The sequence below is a fragment of the Gobius niger genome (assembly GCF_951799975.1).
Source record: "Gobius niger genome assembly, chromosome: 20".
NCBI lineage: Eukaryota > Metazoa > Chordata > Actinopteri > Gobiiformes > Gobiidae > Gobius > Gobius niger.
In genome coordinates, this window is record NC_136871.1 from 20,926,433 (window position 1) to 20,941,944 (window position 15,512).

At 41.1% G+C, this 15,512-nt stretch overlaps 1 protein-coding gene across 3 annotated transcripts in view; it reads right to left on the reverse strand.

The window, feature by feature from the left end:
- The window catches only part of magi3b (membrane associated guanylate kinase, WW and PDZ domain containing 3b), a 158,075-nt gene extending 145,162 nt beyond the window's left edge, over window positions 1-12,913 (reverse strand). For 2 of the 3 annotated variants that reach the window (XM_079579087.1, XM_079579085.1), the window contains exon 1: window positions 12,063-12,913. In XM_079579087.1, the coding sequence (XP_079435213.1) occupies window positions 12,063-12,369 (307 nt within the window). In that variant the 5' untranslated portion in view covers window positions 12,370-12,913. The remainder of the gene's footprint in view (window positions 1-12,062) is intronic. The other variant, XM_079579086.1, reaches the window with a different exon arrangement.
- Window positions 12,914-15,512: the final 2,599 nt, after the last annotated feature.

The window sequence follows — 15,512 nt, forward strand, 5'->3', positions numbered from 1 at the left end:
TTAAGCCCTGCAGGGATCTTCCGCAGAGATTACACTGGCATATTCTCAATCATAAAATAATTGAACACAGGAGAAAATTAGCAGGATCAGTAATTACTTTTTCCACTACAGTCAGACTGTGAGGGGTTACAGGAGCTATATACCTTAAGGCAGTTTATTTAAAGATGAATGAATGGACTTGGATACAGTTGTATTTGACTGTGTTTTAAACCACAATGTACAGATAAAGCTGCTCAATAATAATTACATCTGGATTAAAACTTAAGATGCATCGCATGATTGCAATTCCCACGGACAAATATTATCACAAACCGTTTGGCTCAGAGAGTGGAGCAGATAACAAGCTGATGTGGAGCTCTGGTTGCATTTATCTATCATCATCACATCACAATCGAACAAATGTAATTCGATGAGTTGGAGGGGGGGCACATTACAAAAGAAAACAAAGCATCGTTTTTTTTTAAGTTTATCCGTCCAATATAAGCCACAAGGACTTGCAGAATCCACTTAAAATCCCCTGGCTGAATGAAATCTCCTTGCCAACCACTCGACCATCATTCATTGAGGAGGCCATAGTTCCACCTTATGGAGGCCCGATCTCATCAAGAACTCGGGGGCATAGCGGACCTAGTTAGTAGTACCAGGATGGGAGTGTGGAAACAACAGGTAGTTTATGAGTCTGAGTGGCTGGTGCGTGGTGGTCTGGGAATCAAACCTGGGACCTTCTTGCTGTAAGCCATGAGTGCTGATCCCTGAAACCCTGCCATCACTATGATTGATAGATAGATAGATAGATAGATAGATAGATAGATAGATAGATAGATAGATAGATAGATAGATAGATAGATAGATAGATAGATAGATAGATAGATAGATAGATAGATAGATAGATAGATAGATAGATAGATAGATAGATAGATAGATACCGTTCGGCGAGTATGATATGGTGAGAAAGGCGAATTGACCAACCACTGAAGGTGATGATCCCATGGAAGATTGGAAGTACGTGGATAACCTAAAAGCTCACCCGCTGTGCCACCCCTGTGACTGTCTTGAGCACACCTCACCCGGTAACAGGCCCCACAGCCTCAGTCTGGTTCATGCAGCATCAAGCAAAACGTTTCATTGGCATTCAGTCACACACCCGTGGTGGAGAGAGAAGAGAATGGAGAAGGATTGATGGTGCGGCCGTTTTGCTATTAAGATTCTACAAAGCCAGTCGTTCCCCTGCTGCCGTGAGCACACAACGACTCACAGGCTGGGAATAATAATAAAAGAGCAGGCAGAGGAACAGGGAACAGCTGGGCCACACCAGCGCTTAGCCAAGACACACAATGAGCAAACGATGCCTGGTACTATCGGGAAGTGATTCTAATCATTAAGTGAGAGGGGGCTTGTTTTGCTGCAGTTAAATGTGTAAATAAAAATAGAGCAAAAGCACCTTCGATTAGACTGTAATACTTGGCTATTCATTTTTTTCTCATGGCATTCAATCTCAATTTTCTTTGCCAGATCTAGGGACTGTCTATTATTGGCAGCCATTTACTCAATCTTGCCAATCGATGGAGCAAACTGCAGACCCCTCTCAATGCTGGTATTTGAATAACTGGGTTTCATTTTTCCTAATAAATAATAATGCAAAATTAAGTGTTGTGAAAACACATTTTACTTGAGTGTTAACACCAAAGGTCTAGCAATAAACCAGTCACCCAAAGCGCATAATCCTCAAGGCCACAGTGACACCACAGCTTTAGCATGCTAGTCACAGATCAATCATTGAGCCACTTCAACCTAGCCCTGCCTGCGCCAATGTAGCTGATCAACATCCCCTCCACGATGTCAATCTGGCTGCTAATCACCCTCTGAAACACTGGACTAATTCAGATGTCAAGCTCCATTACCTGTGAGCTGTCTGGGGATGACCACAGCCCAATCATACCACCATGAAAAGCTATTGTAGTATACGGCACATCTGGATAATAGGGAAGTCAAACGGGAGACAAGGGACAGGCGCAGGGGTGTGTAGCAATCTTGGTTAGCATTTAGATAACGTCCTTCATGACAGAGAGGGGTCAGCAGCAGCCGTATTGCCCCGAGCCCTGTGGCAAAATAAACAGGAGTTTGACGATGAGGGACATCTCGTAATGTGCAGCCGCACACTACACTGATGGAGGGGAAAATGCTTCGTCGTAATGGAGGAACATTATCTCTCATACAAAATGTACAATGTCTCTGATGGCGGGTTGGGGCCAATACAACTCTATGGGATACAAGCAATCTTTAGGTCTCCGAACCAGCCATGTTAATTTGTTGGCTGTAAGTCGTTTCAACAGACCAGTATCTCACACCCGACTTTTAAAATTACTGACCTTAGCTTAACAGAGCAGAGGATTAACTTCATGCCAGTTCGTGTTTCATATGGATAGGCCCAGTAATTACAGAGATATTATAAATACCGTCAAAATAAAAGAAAATATTTTGACGGTTGCCATAATTAACACCATGAAAGTCTTAGCTAGCCATGAACAGAGGGTGGCTTAAATGAAGTGTGTTATGATAAAATTGACTTTTCACAGCTTTTGATCATGTTCGAATGTTGTTCAAAAACATACCTGGAGCTGTATTTCGACCCGCTCTCACATCTTTGAGTAATCTTTGAATCTTCTTCTGTGGCAAGTCTTAGCACCGTGACAGCAGCTCCTGTTCCCAAAAAGCTACACACCCGGGAAAAGCTCACCACTCGACCTCTTTCTAAGCTTAATCCTTTCATCGCAAAGTAAAAACACTCACCATAGCTTCACGACAGTCACACGGGCCCATAGACTGTGTATTTACTGTCATTGCTTATTCCTCCCCATTTACATGAATTACTCCAGTCAAGAGAGAATCCAGGATGGCAGCTCAATCTCCTCCTACAGCGTATGTTCGTGAGGTGGGCTGAGCAGCAACAAGCCTCCCCAGTGCTCCACGGCCCATTCATCAAAGCCCAAAGCTAAGACTTAACATGAAAGCACTGGCAGCAGAGTCAAAAATATTTGACTCTTTTCAACGTTGTCACAGGAATTACCTGTATTTTTTATAAACAATAAAATAATTTGGAGTTACGCTTTTAAAGGAATAGTTCACCGTTTTTCCATACTGAGATATGTTCTTACCTGAGCTTAGACGAGTTGATGCGTACCTGTCTGGTCTTTGTGCGTGCCCTCAGTCACGCAAAAAGACGAAAGATGTTGTTTGCATTTGGCCTCTCCCAATGTATTCCTATAGCTCCAAACGGGGTGAAGTTGGAAGCTACCACGCTCTTCCAAGGGCACGCACAAAGACCAGACGGGTACGCATCAACTCGTCTAAGCTCAGGTAAGAACATATCACAGTACGGAAGAACTGTGTGCCCTCAGTCACGCAAAAAGACCAACGATGTTTTTAGCACTGGCCTCTCCCAATGTATTCCTATAGCTCCAAACGGGGTGAAGTTAGAAGCGACCAAGCTCTTCCACGGACACCCACAAAGACCAGACAGGTACGTATCAACTCGTCTAAGCTCAGGTAAGAACTTATCTCAGTGTGTAAAAACGGTTAACTATTCCTTTAAGTTGTTTTTTTGAGTCACCTCTAGCCACTAGTGGGCGGTATCGCAGCAATGTCAGCCCTCCACCAGAAAAGTGCATTTCTTCTTTCTTTCCATTTTGCCCAGTGAAGGAGAAAAATAGGAGGGTGTGGGAGGGGCTTACACAGAGATTGCGTGAATATCAGGAAGGAAACTACTACTGTATTTTTTTCTTTGTTTGCTTTAGATCAATATTGCATCCAACCAACAAAGAGCTAGACAGTGATTAAGATGTGTTCGATATTATTACAAAATACCTGTAAAAAAGCATAACCCCCTCTCTTTTACCAATCACAGTGAAGTGTTAACTCTTGTTTTAGCGTGCACTGTGATTCAAAACAGAAAAAATGATCTTAAGAAGGCTCGGGCGAAACGTTATCGATAGAATAAATATATCTTGGACATCGGCTACCTGACTGTGCAATCTTGTTTTTTTTTTTCAAATTTTGAAGATTTACTCAACATCTGAACCTTTGATATAACTTTTGGTGTGCTTTGCTTCTCTTCTCTCAACTCTTGCTTTAGTAACATGCATGAATCCTCAATCCTCAAATCAATATCGCAGTCTGGACTCATGATATAATGTTTTGCCATAAGGCCCAGCCCTTATTCTACAGAAAGAAAACATACGCAATCACTATTTCATTAGGAAGAATGTGACAGATACAAAATAACAGGTAACAAGACGGTCGGTGCCACAAAACAGACATGCATGCTATTGTGAATAACAAGGCTAACAGCATGGACAGAAGATCAGTAAATGCAGCATAATGAGGACACGGCATTACACAGGTCAGGACAAAAAAAAAAAAAATCACAATATCCAAAGCTTGTTATGCCCACTCACTCAGTCACCTCCGCTTTACTGCAGCTCTGTGTGCATTTATATCCAACTGTAAACCAAACAAATGATTTTACAGCCGACTGACGTACTCACAAAACGAGATCGGTATTTGTCATCGTACAGCGCTGTGAGAGCCATTTACAGGGAAACAACGGTCTTTAATTGGAACGAGGAGGGAAGCACCAAGAAACTCAAATCCTCTCCATCCTCCCACTGATGCAAAAAATACCCAGAGGGAAATTGTATGTATTGTAAACCCGCCTTTGTGCTTTATGTTAAACGCTACTGTAAAGCGACTCAATGCAATTAAAAGGCATCATTCATTCAAGCAGAGGCTGTATTTTTTCAACTTGGCTCTTTTCATGTGGCATATGTTTAAGTTGTCACAGGCGTAGCAAGCTTGTACAACGCCCATGTTTTTTCGGGCATTTGACATCATGGTGCATCGTCCTATAAAAGAAGAATTGTCCCCAAAGTTATAGCCAGACCCAGAGGGGAAGATCAATATTATTTGTATTGGTTTTGCTTGTAAACAAACAATAAATGTGCTAGCAAGACACAGTTACAGTACAGAGATGGGCACCATGATGGGTAGGGTTACCGTTAAACGATGCGGGTATCGGGGAAAAAAATGTCAAAAACAAGTACCAAAAAAACAATACTTTTCTATAGATACCAGATTTTGATGCCTGTTGAGACCAGGGACAGCACAAAAGAGAGTTACTTGGTTATTTGAGCTTCGTATGAAAATTGTCTTTTGTGGAATAAATCAATATTAGTGTTCCGTTTCATCATGGCTCCAAATGACAAATATTTTAGTATAGGTATCGTAAACCAAGTATTGTGGAAAGCACTGGTATCCAAGCCATAATGATGGATTCAGGCAATACCTTGTCCCTTTCAAGGGTCTCTTATGATAGCTCTCATCAAGTCTGTCTCTTTAATGTAATGCCCTTTCTGCAAAGGCTGCAGTATCCAGGGTGTTTCTTTCTATACATTAGGCCCTCTGTAGTGCTGCTGTCGAAGCTGTCTATGGCAATTAGTGCATTGACGTTGTTGCTTTATATAATGAAAAAATCAATCACTTTAATAATTCGGCCATGACTTCGCCTTCTCAGCAGCTCATTGTGGAGTGGAGTGAAGATTCAATCTCGTGTAGTCTTGTCCAGTTATGGCCTGCCAAATACTGAACATGTTAAATGTATTCCATTATCTGCACTATATGCAGTCAAAATAACTCATGTAGGAGTACTTGTGACCAGTAGGTCTTAGACTAAAAAGAGTTATATTTAAATCATGTTTACATATTAGACTTTTCATTATGAGAGAATTATGTTATGTTATGTATTACATGTACAATTTTGATGCTATATATCAGTGTTTCTAAACCTTGGGTAGTCCCCAAAGCTTCACAGTGGGTTCAATGATATTCTGGAAAAAGAAATCTAAACTTATTGATGTAATTTTAATTACATCAATAAAACAACCGTCATGAAAAGAAAAATGTTGAGAACCACAGCAATAAAGTGCGTTCAATATATTTACCATCTGCCGAGTTATTCGATGGCTTTATATATCGTTTAGACTAACTACATGGACATTGGTCCCTGCTTGATCGGGACAAGCATAGCAGATTTGTGACGTCCAATCTCGATTACAAGTAATTACCAAACTCACTCTGGCCAACATCTACAATCTCAGTGGAGAAATTACAGCAGGCAGCCATGATTAGACACACTCACAGCTCAGTCTCAGAATGTATGTTTCCTTCCTCACTCGGTCTCATCGAGTATGCTGCTGCCGTTGCAGGTGCTGCTGGAGTGTGCAACAAGAGCAGCGCCAATTTGATTAAAGTGGGAATAATGAGAACATGCATGCGACCGAAATCCGTGTTATGACTGCATTATCAACATGCACCAGCACGCACACAATAAGTGTGCCTGCAGGTAAGCACCCATGTGGCCTGTGGGTAAATTATTGAAGATGTAAAGAGCTGGAACTAGCTCAGTATTCCCTAAACATCTTGTTTCCAGCGAAACAAGATGTTTAAACTAGTTTGTAGCTGGCTTTTCACTGGTCCCTTTCCAGAAACAGAGTGAGATACTTTTAATGGAGCCTCAGAATTTGCATGAAGAGAAAGAAATACAATTCTGATTACCTAGGGCTACAAAAAACTCTGATTGATTAAATTAATTGAAAAATGATTTATCAATATAATATAATTATATTATAATGATTATTATCAGTAGATTTATTTTTCACCTTAACTTGGTTAAAAATGAAAAAACATTTTAAAAGAGCAACAAACTAGTAAAAAAATAATCACCGACAAATCTTAATAAATCTTTAATTGCCGCCCAATTTTACTGACATTATAGTTTAAGGTGCAACATATAGTGGCTGCATTATTATGGCTTCTATAAAGATATGTCTACTTTGTATGGCTTGAGCGACTTGCATCTCAGGTGATGTTGGCAGTTTTATATCATTACGAGAAGACATTTTCCAAACAGCCGTTTATCTCAATATCTCCTCAGCAGGTAGAACATTTATTAACACAGCTTCACATTTCTCCCAAATTCACACATTTCCTTGGATCAAAGACGCCTCTGGGTCACGTTCTCATTTTAATAATAGACAGTTTTACTCCCTGGGTTGATTCATTTCTTTGTGTGCATGTGAGGAGCAGGACAGCAGCACTCCAGCACAGACCTGACAGATGCCTGCGGCACACCGAGTGGAAGGTTGATGAGAGTCACACAGGACAAACAGGCTGTAGATCAACAAAATGCTTGAGACACGGAGAGTATATAGAGAAGGCACAGACGGAAGGAGAAAAGCGTGAAGTGGTCACATTGATGGAAAGAACCCAGTGACCCCCGATTGAATATACTGGAATAAATAAATGGGCAGAAAAAAACACAGTGTCAATATTCAGATTTTAATGGCGGTGCTAGATTGCAGCCTGTTGTATCGATCACTATGAATATACTGATCAAATTGACATTTACAAACTGTTGATATTGTAATTGTGGTATAGCGATCATTCTGCCATTACATCTCGATAAAATATATAAGTATCTCAGTTATTGTATCAGCAAAATTATGCCTATATTAACCTCAAACCCGGGTGAATGATAAGAGGAATATTTGCCGGGGCTAATATGGAAGGAGAGCTCTATCAATATTAAAAATTACACCAACTGGAGAGCGCACAACGGTACAATGCAGAGTGCAGGTACAGACAGGTGTAAGCAGAATAAAGACGCACAACTCAATGTATCAAAGCTGCAGTCAATAATCCAATAGTGAAGCTTTGGCAGGGCCTAAGCTGATTTGGGAAATGAAAACAAAGCGTGCCTTCATAATGAATGTGCTTTAGAACCCCACGAGCACTCGAAAACCCTCCGTCACTCGGCTACAGCTTCATCCCACTGACAGCCAGAACATCTCCAAGGCAAGAACAGATGTCTAGTTATCTGACTGGACTGCATGTATTCCCACTCTTACCACATTTTCTTTTTTTTTTTTTTAACCCCCCCCCACACAAATCTCCGTGGTGACAAAGCATCGCCTGTCAAGAGGATGATTCCATTGAGAGGCACTTCCTGGTATGAGAGGTGCATTAATGTGATTAGCCCACACTCACTATTGGAGTCTGATACAGTGCTTAGGGGCTCGTGTCAGCTGCAATTCCACTCTATTGGCGTGATCAGTTGGTAAATGGGAAAGGGGCCAAACGGAACAGCGACTTTAGAAGAAGGCAACATGTGAACTTTATTTACCCGTAGTTTGGGAGATGAAAAAAAACATCAATTTCGTACTAATATTCAAGTCAGAAGAAGCCACAGTGCCCTCACCGAGCCAACTCCAAAACAGCAGATTCCTTAGGCTACTCGACATAAAAGGTGCTCTCCATTTTAGATCAAATTACATTAAAACAGTACTAAGTAACTCGTGCCCCGAGAGGCCATAAGCACCACTGCAGGTGTCGTAGCATGTTGCGTTTTTTTACTCATTAATTGATCGTGAAAATACTACGCTGACAGAAAAGACAAAGGGAGAGGGGGATACTGCACAAGTGCACATCCAATTACACATTTTTTTTTTTTAATCAAAATGGGAGTTGTGTTTTCAGGTATTTATGCCTATTTAAGAAATATTTTAATCCCCCCCCCCCCCCCCCCCCACTGCAACACCCTCTGATACTGGTGCCAATATCCGACAGTAGCTGCGGAGGCAACGGAGTTTGTTTTAATGGGGAGCAAGGGGAGGAGAGTCTTAAAAAGACAGAGTCGACTTGCAGTGAATTTTGAAATGGAAACCAAGTCAAGGGAAACTTTGAATTTGAAGTGTTTATCATCACTATCGCATTTTCTCACCAACAAAATATAAGATAGTGATCAAAACATCTTTTAGATTATTACCAAATAACTGTTTTTCACATCGTCGGGAGGAAGTTTGTTGAACACAGGATGTAAACTAGATTTACTGTATTTTAAACAAATGGTTTGACTGCGTAGTAATTGAAGCGGTGAACATGCACATGTCTTGGCACGGAAAAATGTATGCAGCAGGAGAAATTCTGGTATGGCATTCACAAAGCTTTTGATCACACTTCTCCTCTGATCGTTAGTTGGAGTTTCAGCAAAAATAGATCCGCGAAGCAGCAGGCAGGGAGCTTTTAATAGAGGCACCTTCCAGCTTAATCAAAGATGGTGGGGGAAATGAGAGTGCCATGGTGTAACATGGCTTTGATGGAAACACAGAAAGTACCGATGGAAGCGGTGGATGATGGGAAATGAAGCCGTCGTTCTCATATCAATCCATACGTGATCCATGCTTTACCAGAGAGAAGAGTCAAATCTAGACGATTCTTCGCCAGCAATCACACAAATATAACAATTAAGTCAAGCGATCAGAAGCGAATAGACATGACATTGTAAATGGACAAAGTTGAGACTGAAGGGATGTAAATCTTGTGTTAAGCTGACACAAGAATCAGGGTGTGTAGAGCCGAGTTTCGTAATAACAGATTCAAAATGTAATCAAATTGTTACTTCTTTGTGAAATCAGACTGCATTTCGCAATAATTTAGCAGAAATTTAGCAGAAAACTATTATAATGCAATCAAATGTATGGCAACAGTTTATGGTGACAGCAAACACTATTAAAACATTTGTAAACACTTATTTCGTCAAAGCTTTGCTCATTGCTTGTTGCTCATTTATAAGCAGCTAAATATGGATTACCTTTGTTGTTCAGTCAATTAATAAGTTTAGACTTCATTATACAACAAGCAAAAACAGTTGTCCTAAACTTAACCATTTCTGACTAGTCCCTGTTAAGAGAATAAACAACGGTGTCCGAGAGGAGAGATGAAGGAAGGAAGGAGTCTACTATCTGGATGTCTTATGCAGGAGAAGGTTGATTTTCATCGGTGTGGGACCCGGAGACATCAACACGAGACATTGCACTTGTCCTACCATTCAAATCTACCTATTCTTCCACAGAAGATATCCTCTGTCGAGCGCCTGTACTGATCTGCAAGCAAAACATTCAGAAAAGGTGTCTGAGGTCCACAGCCAAGGCTATGACAAGACAGCAGGACCCAATATGATAAATAGCGATTTAATGTTATTTTCTAACAGTCCCTAACCTTGACCTAACACACAGGTGGTGCATATTGTCACTATGAAATACTTAACAATGCATTACTGATTGCTTGTGTTGTGACTGATTTTATAGCAAAATGAGAGAGTTTATTACAAAACGCAGCACAGCATTATTACGAAATGCGGTTTTATTGCGTGTTATGCAATGAAGTTGAATTTTTATTACATTTTGAACAGTTATTACAAAACGCGGCTTACCAAAGTGGCATATTTTGCTGCTACAGAGCTCACGACCGGTCTTGCAAATGGGTAAATCCGATGTATTTAGCATTTCAAGTCTTTTCCTGTATAAGTTGTGGCATAATAAGTCAAGATACAACAATGCATGCAGTTGCCAGCCTTCATACGGCAGTCTGTCTGTTTGTCATCGTGGAACTTTATAGTTCAAGACTGATCCTCTAAGGCCTCCATCAGAGAGTGCAGAAAATCCACTCAATGCCTCAATTATGTAAGAAGTGTGAATTAAACATAAGGTTATCTGTGCACAAAGAGTGGACATGTACATAATAATCATACAATGTAACAAGCCCATCTGCATGTGTACACTGGGGGGGCTTCGCACGCTGCCTTTTCACAAACACGACTGCTCTAAGCCGTGCTTCGAAATATATGACATGCAATTTGGAAACATTCTGGACGACTAAACATGATAGATGACCGAAAAAATAAATATATAGGTGCTCCAATGCAGGGCAGGTTGTATAAAAAGGGGGGTCTTACTGGATATAACCCACAACAGATGTAAAACCTATGGAAATGTACATCTCCAGAAGAGTATAGCCGCAGGTGAAGACGACAAATGCCCCCAAAAGAAAGAGCTGAGGAATGCTGCCAAGTTGGTGACCCATGACTTTCCTATGAGCTTTAAAGAGCATGGGGAGGCACTGATGTGGGAGTACAGCCTAAAGCCAAAGACGGAGACCACTCTCTCTCTCTCCACTCCTTTCTCTTCTGCTGCTGCTTCTGCTTTCTTGCTGCTGCGCGGCCTTTGTTAATCATCCTTGGTTAGTGGGGCATAGAGCGTGGTGTTTGGAGCTCTGGGGAGTATAGCGCCATGAAATACAAGCGCACGCGCACACATACATGCTGTCTTCATGTGCAGCTGCTGTGGCTTCATACATCAAAGCAAACATTATATTTAACTTTCATCATGAGTTTTTTTTTGTGTCAAAATGCACAGATGATGTCAGCCACAGAGATGTGTGAAGAGATCCCTGCTGTAAGGCACAGGACTCAGCTGTTCTTTGCTTGGATGCTCCTGCTGATGTAACCTTTAGAACGGTTGTTGTTCCCAGATTAAAAACGTGGGACCGAACACAATCAGGACAGTCGTTACATGTGATTATCCCAGTGTCTGGTTATTGCAAATGAAGAGCAATGGGACCCCCCAACTTATGCCCGTGTGGCCAGTGGGCAGCAGCAGCGCAGCATTAGAGCCTGAATAATGGAGGATGTAATTAGCTCTATTCCTGCACGCAAAGTGCACTTAGTTTGAATGGCTCCAGCCGGGCTATGGGCCATTATTGCCATCATTGTTGTTTCTACTGTCCCGAGAAAGTGGTGAAAGAATGGCCCCAATATACAGTAGATGGTACAAGACAGTGACAGTGAGTCTAACACATCTGTTCTAAGATTAAAAATAATGTAAATCAAAGAAAAAGCATATAAAAAAGATTATTGTTGAAAGTATTGCCAAAAGAGATACTTGATCTGCTTGATACCCAATCCACACCAGGTTTAAAACAGAACAAACATGAATAATTACTTGAATACATGTTAAACTATACTCTAATTTAAAAGAGGGAAGACAGTAGAGATTAACATTTGCCAATCAGTTCTAGAATCACTTAGACTTCAATACACAGACACAAAAACAGCACGCAGTGGTTCTCTGGACACTCGGAGCGCGCTGCGTCTCAGGTGAAAGGAAACGTACCTGGCTTGACGGTCTTGATGCGGACGGGCTCTCTGAAGTGGCGGACGACAGCCAGCGTGTCCCGGTTTGTAAGTCCACTCACCGGGGTCCCGTTCACCTCCAGCAGCACGTCCCCGTAGTAGGGCAGCTTCCCGACGTGGCACACCAACACGTCCAGCTTCATCTGGCCCAGGTAGGGGAACTGTCCCACCTCTGCTCCCCCCAGAACCTCCACCACGGAGCCGAAGTCCCCCAGGTTCCCCCATGACACCGCGCACTCCACCACTTTACCGGACCAGTGTTTCTTCTTCTTTAGTGTTCTGGACATGCTTACCTAATTCTGTGTTGATGTTTATGCCGCTTGGAATAGTACACTGCTCACCCTTTTCTGGTGCTAAACGCGAGGCAGTCCGATAAACCCCCTTCTCTTCTCCTGCAAACCCGCAAAGGCTTTCATGTCTTTGACGTTTGGGAGGCTGGTTTGTGCCGTTAAGGTGTGCCAGCCCCTGGGGTTTACGCGCGCACCTTGGAGGATGCAATATTTCCAAACGATCCCTGCGCGTAAAACGTTAGGCGCATTTAAAGGCAGCTCTCCACAGTCCCGCTGCCTCTGCCGCCTGTGCTCGACTGTTCCGATGTCAAGTTGTCAAAGCGTGGTCCTGTTTTTCTGTATCATTCAGCGATACGGTGCAGCATCTGTGTAGCCGTAGCGGCGCGTCAACGGCGGTAAATATCCTTTTCTCACGTAGAGGGAGCGCGGCCGGAGCAAGCGCGCGCGTGTGTGTGTGTGTGTCGGAAATCCTGTCAGTTCCGAGGCGTCTGTGGAGCGAGTCTGACTCTGCTACAGGTCTGAACACACCTGGCAGCGCCAAAACAGAAGCACGAATGACTGAAACGCCCCTTTTAATCTTGCAATATCCCAGACACTCGTGTTAGCTCCATCCTCTGGACCGCAGCGGTATTAAATCAACAAGCAAGTAAAAAAAAAAAAACATTTATATCAAACATTCCAAATGTACTATTCAAGAAGTAGAGACCTCAGAGAACACCACGTTACACTTAATTCCACTTAATTCCTATTATTTTACTAAGCCTAAACGCGTTATAGATAATCTGCATAATTGCAACAGCTTTTATTTGGGACGAGATGGGAAAGAGGCAAGTCAATGTGGGAGAGGAGATGCTCAAAGACAGTTCAACACCGCCATCTACTGGTACATGCTGAAAATGGCACGAGAATATAATACATCATAATAGCCTACATTGGGAAAGTAATGTTGAATGCTAACTAAGCCAAATTACCAAGTGTCGACTCACTTACAGGCACACTGTGTAACATTTTGTATGGTCCCCGTGTCTTTTTTTTTTTTTTTTTATCTTGTTGATTTTATTGTTTTATTCAATGTTTTTAATTATTTTATTGTTTTATCTATTTTATTTTTATTAATGTCTTTTACGAACTATTTATTGTTTTATGCGGGTTTTAGTATATTCTTGTTTGTTTTATTTTTAAGGGGAGACACTACAGGCAAAACTCAATTTTTTTCAGTTTGCAGGTTTTGGGCCAAATTGGTCTCTGAACATACAAGCTTTCACCCGGAAACCAAAAATATACCTAATCTTCACAAAAACATGTTTTAATATTGCGTTGATTCAATGTTCCCCCATAGGCTTATATGGGAGAATGTAATTTCAAGGGCCTTTTTCTCAAAACACATTTTTCTACAAGGCCTAAGGAGTGTCATTGTGGCAACACTATGTCCACATCAGTAGGACCTAAAGACTTCAGATTTTCCAGCCTGGGACTGAACAATACTTGGAAGATTTTTTCAAAGGGATTTTTTTATTATTTAATCCCCAGCCCCATTTATTGAGTTTTGAATGTCAAAAAATGAGGCTAAAATTTAATTTTTACAAAATTTTCCACTAAAAAACAGCTTATTTTAAAACTAAAAAAGAAATCCAAAATCCCCTCTGAAAACGTCTTGGTAACTCATTTATCAACAAAATGAAACAATGAATTTGAATGTAGCTCTATCCATTATTCAGATTTCGTCGCCGAAAAGATGAGAAATTTGGGGCATTTTTAGGCATGAAACACCTTGTTCTTATATGAAAAGATAAAATGACAGAAAACTTGCAATGTATTTTTTTCTCACATTTATGCCAGTGATCGACAGCAAAGGTTTCAAATTGATATCTGTAAATTATTATTTTTTCCCTATTCGCCTGCAGTGTCTCGCCTTAATCTTTTATTTTTATTTATTTAATTTTTTTTAGTCTTTTTTTTTTTTTTTTGGTGGTAGAGCTAATAAGTATTGTATCGGTTTTTAGGATCTCATGTGCAGCACTTTGGAAACATTTTTGTTGGTTAAATGTGCTATACAAATAAAGTGGATTGGATTGGATTACCACCAGCAAAACAAGCGCGCTCCTCCACACAAAAAAAGTGCTATTTTGCCAGTGGGTAATCAAAGAATCAATTTAGATGAGGACATAAAACTATGCAAATCTCGTTTTTTGGCTGCCTTTAGTCGATATCTCCATGGAGACGAGCTGGAGACGTTCCACTCCAGCAAACGTACGCTTACTTGGTCATTTTTTAAAGGTGTCTTTCAACAAGATAAAGATCGGTGATAAAATAAAGGCTTTTATTTTATTCTCTTTAATGAGTGAAATATTACGCGGTGTGGCTTTAAGTGAATTACTACTTTATATAGGCTACACAAGTGATATTATTAATAAAAAACTAGTGCTAGGTCTGTTGTTGTTTTTGTCATAAGGAAAAAAACAGAACACACAGAAACCTTGGTGCTTTGATTTGCTGCCTAATATTAGTGCAACCAGGGTGATGCAAAACTGACATTTGAAAGTCACACAGTTCAGCTGATATGGCTTGCTAGGACTGCCTGCAGTGGGCGACTGTGTTTGACAATTCAGATGTGTTGACGGAGTACTAAGGTGGAGGCAGTTGATGTTTGTGTACATGCAGTATAGCTCTTGTAGATTCATATAGAAGTAGATGTTTTTGTTCTCAGAAATGTGGAGCATCACTCGCACAATTGTATGCGCAAATACAAGCACGAGACACTGTGCTGAATATTTCATCATGTTCTGGAAGACGACTAACAATACTTGGTGTTTCTGATGGGTGGCAAGGATAGGAGGTAAGTGGGCCACATTGAGTCTGTGCAAAACATATACTTAGCCTTGTAGTTTGAAGCAAGATTAAACCAAGATAATGGTTTTGAGGCCCCGATGGAACAGTGCAGCCTCTTTCTAAAACAGATTTTCCTTGAGGTGGTTGGCACTCTCACCTTACAAGCCCTCCCAAGTCATAAGGATCTTTTAGGAAACAGAGGCAGCCAAAAATAACCCCAATTAATTTTGAGCCAGTTTTGTATGTGTGATATCTTGTATTAGAAACAACATATTACAGTCATATTGAGAGGAGCCTGTAGACATAAAGGA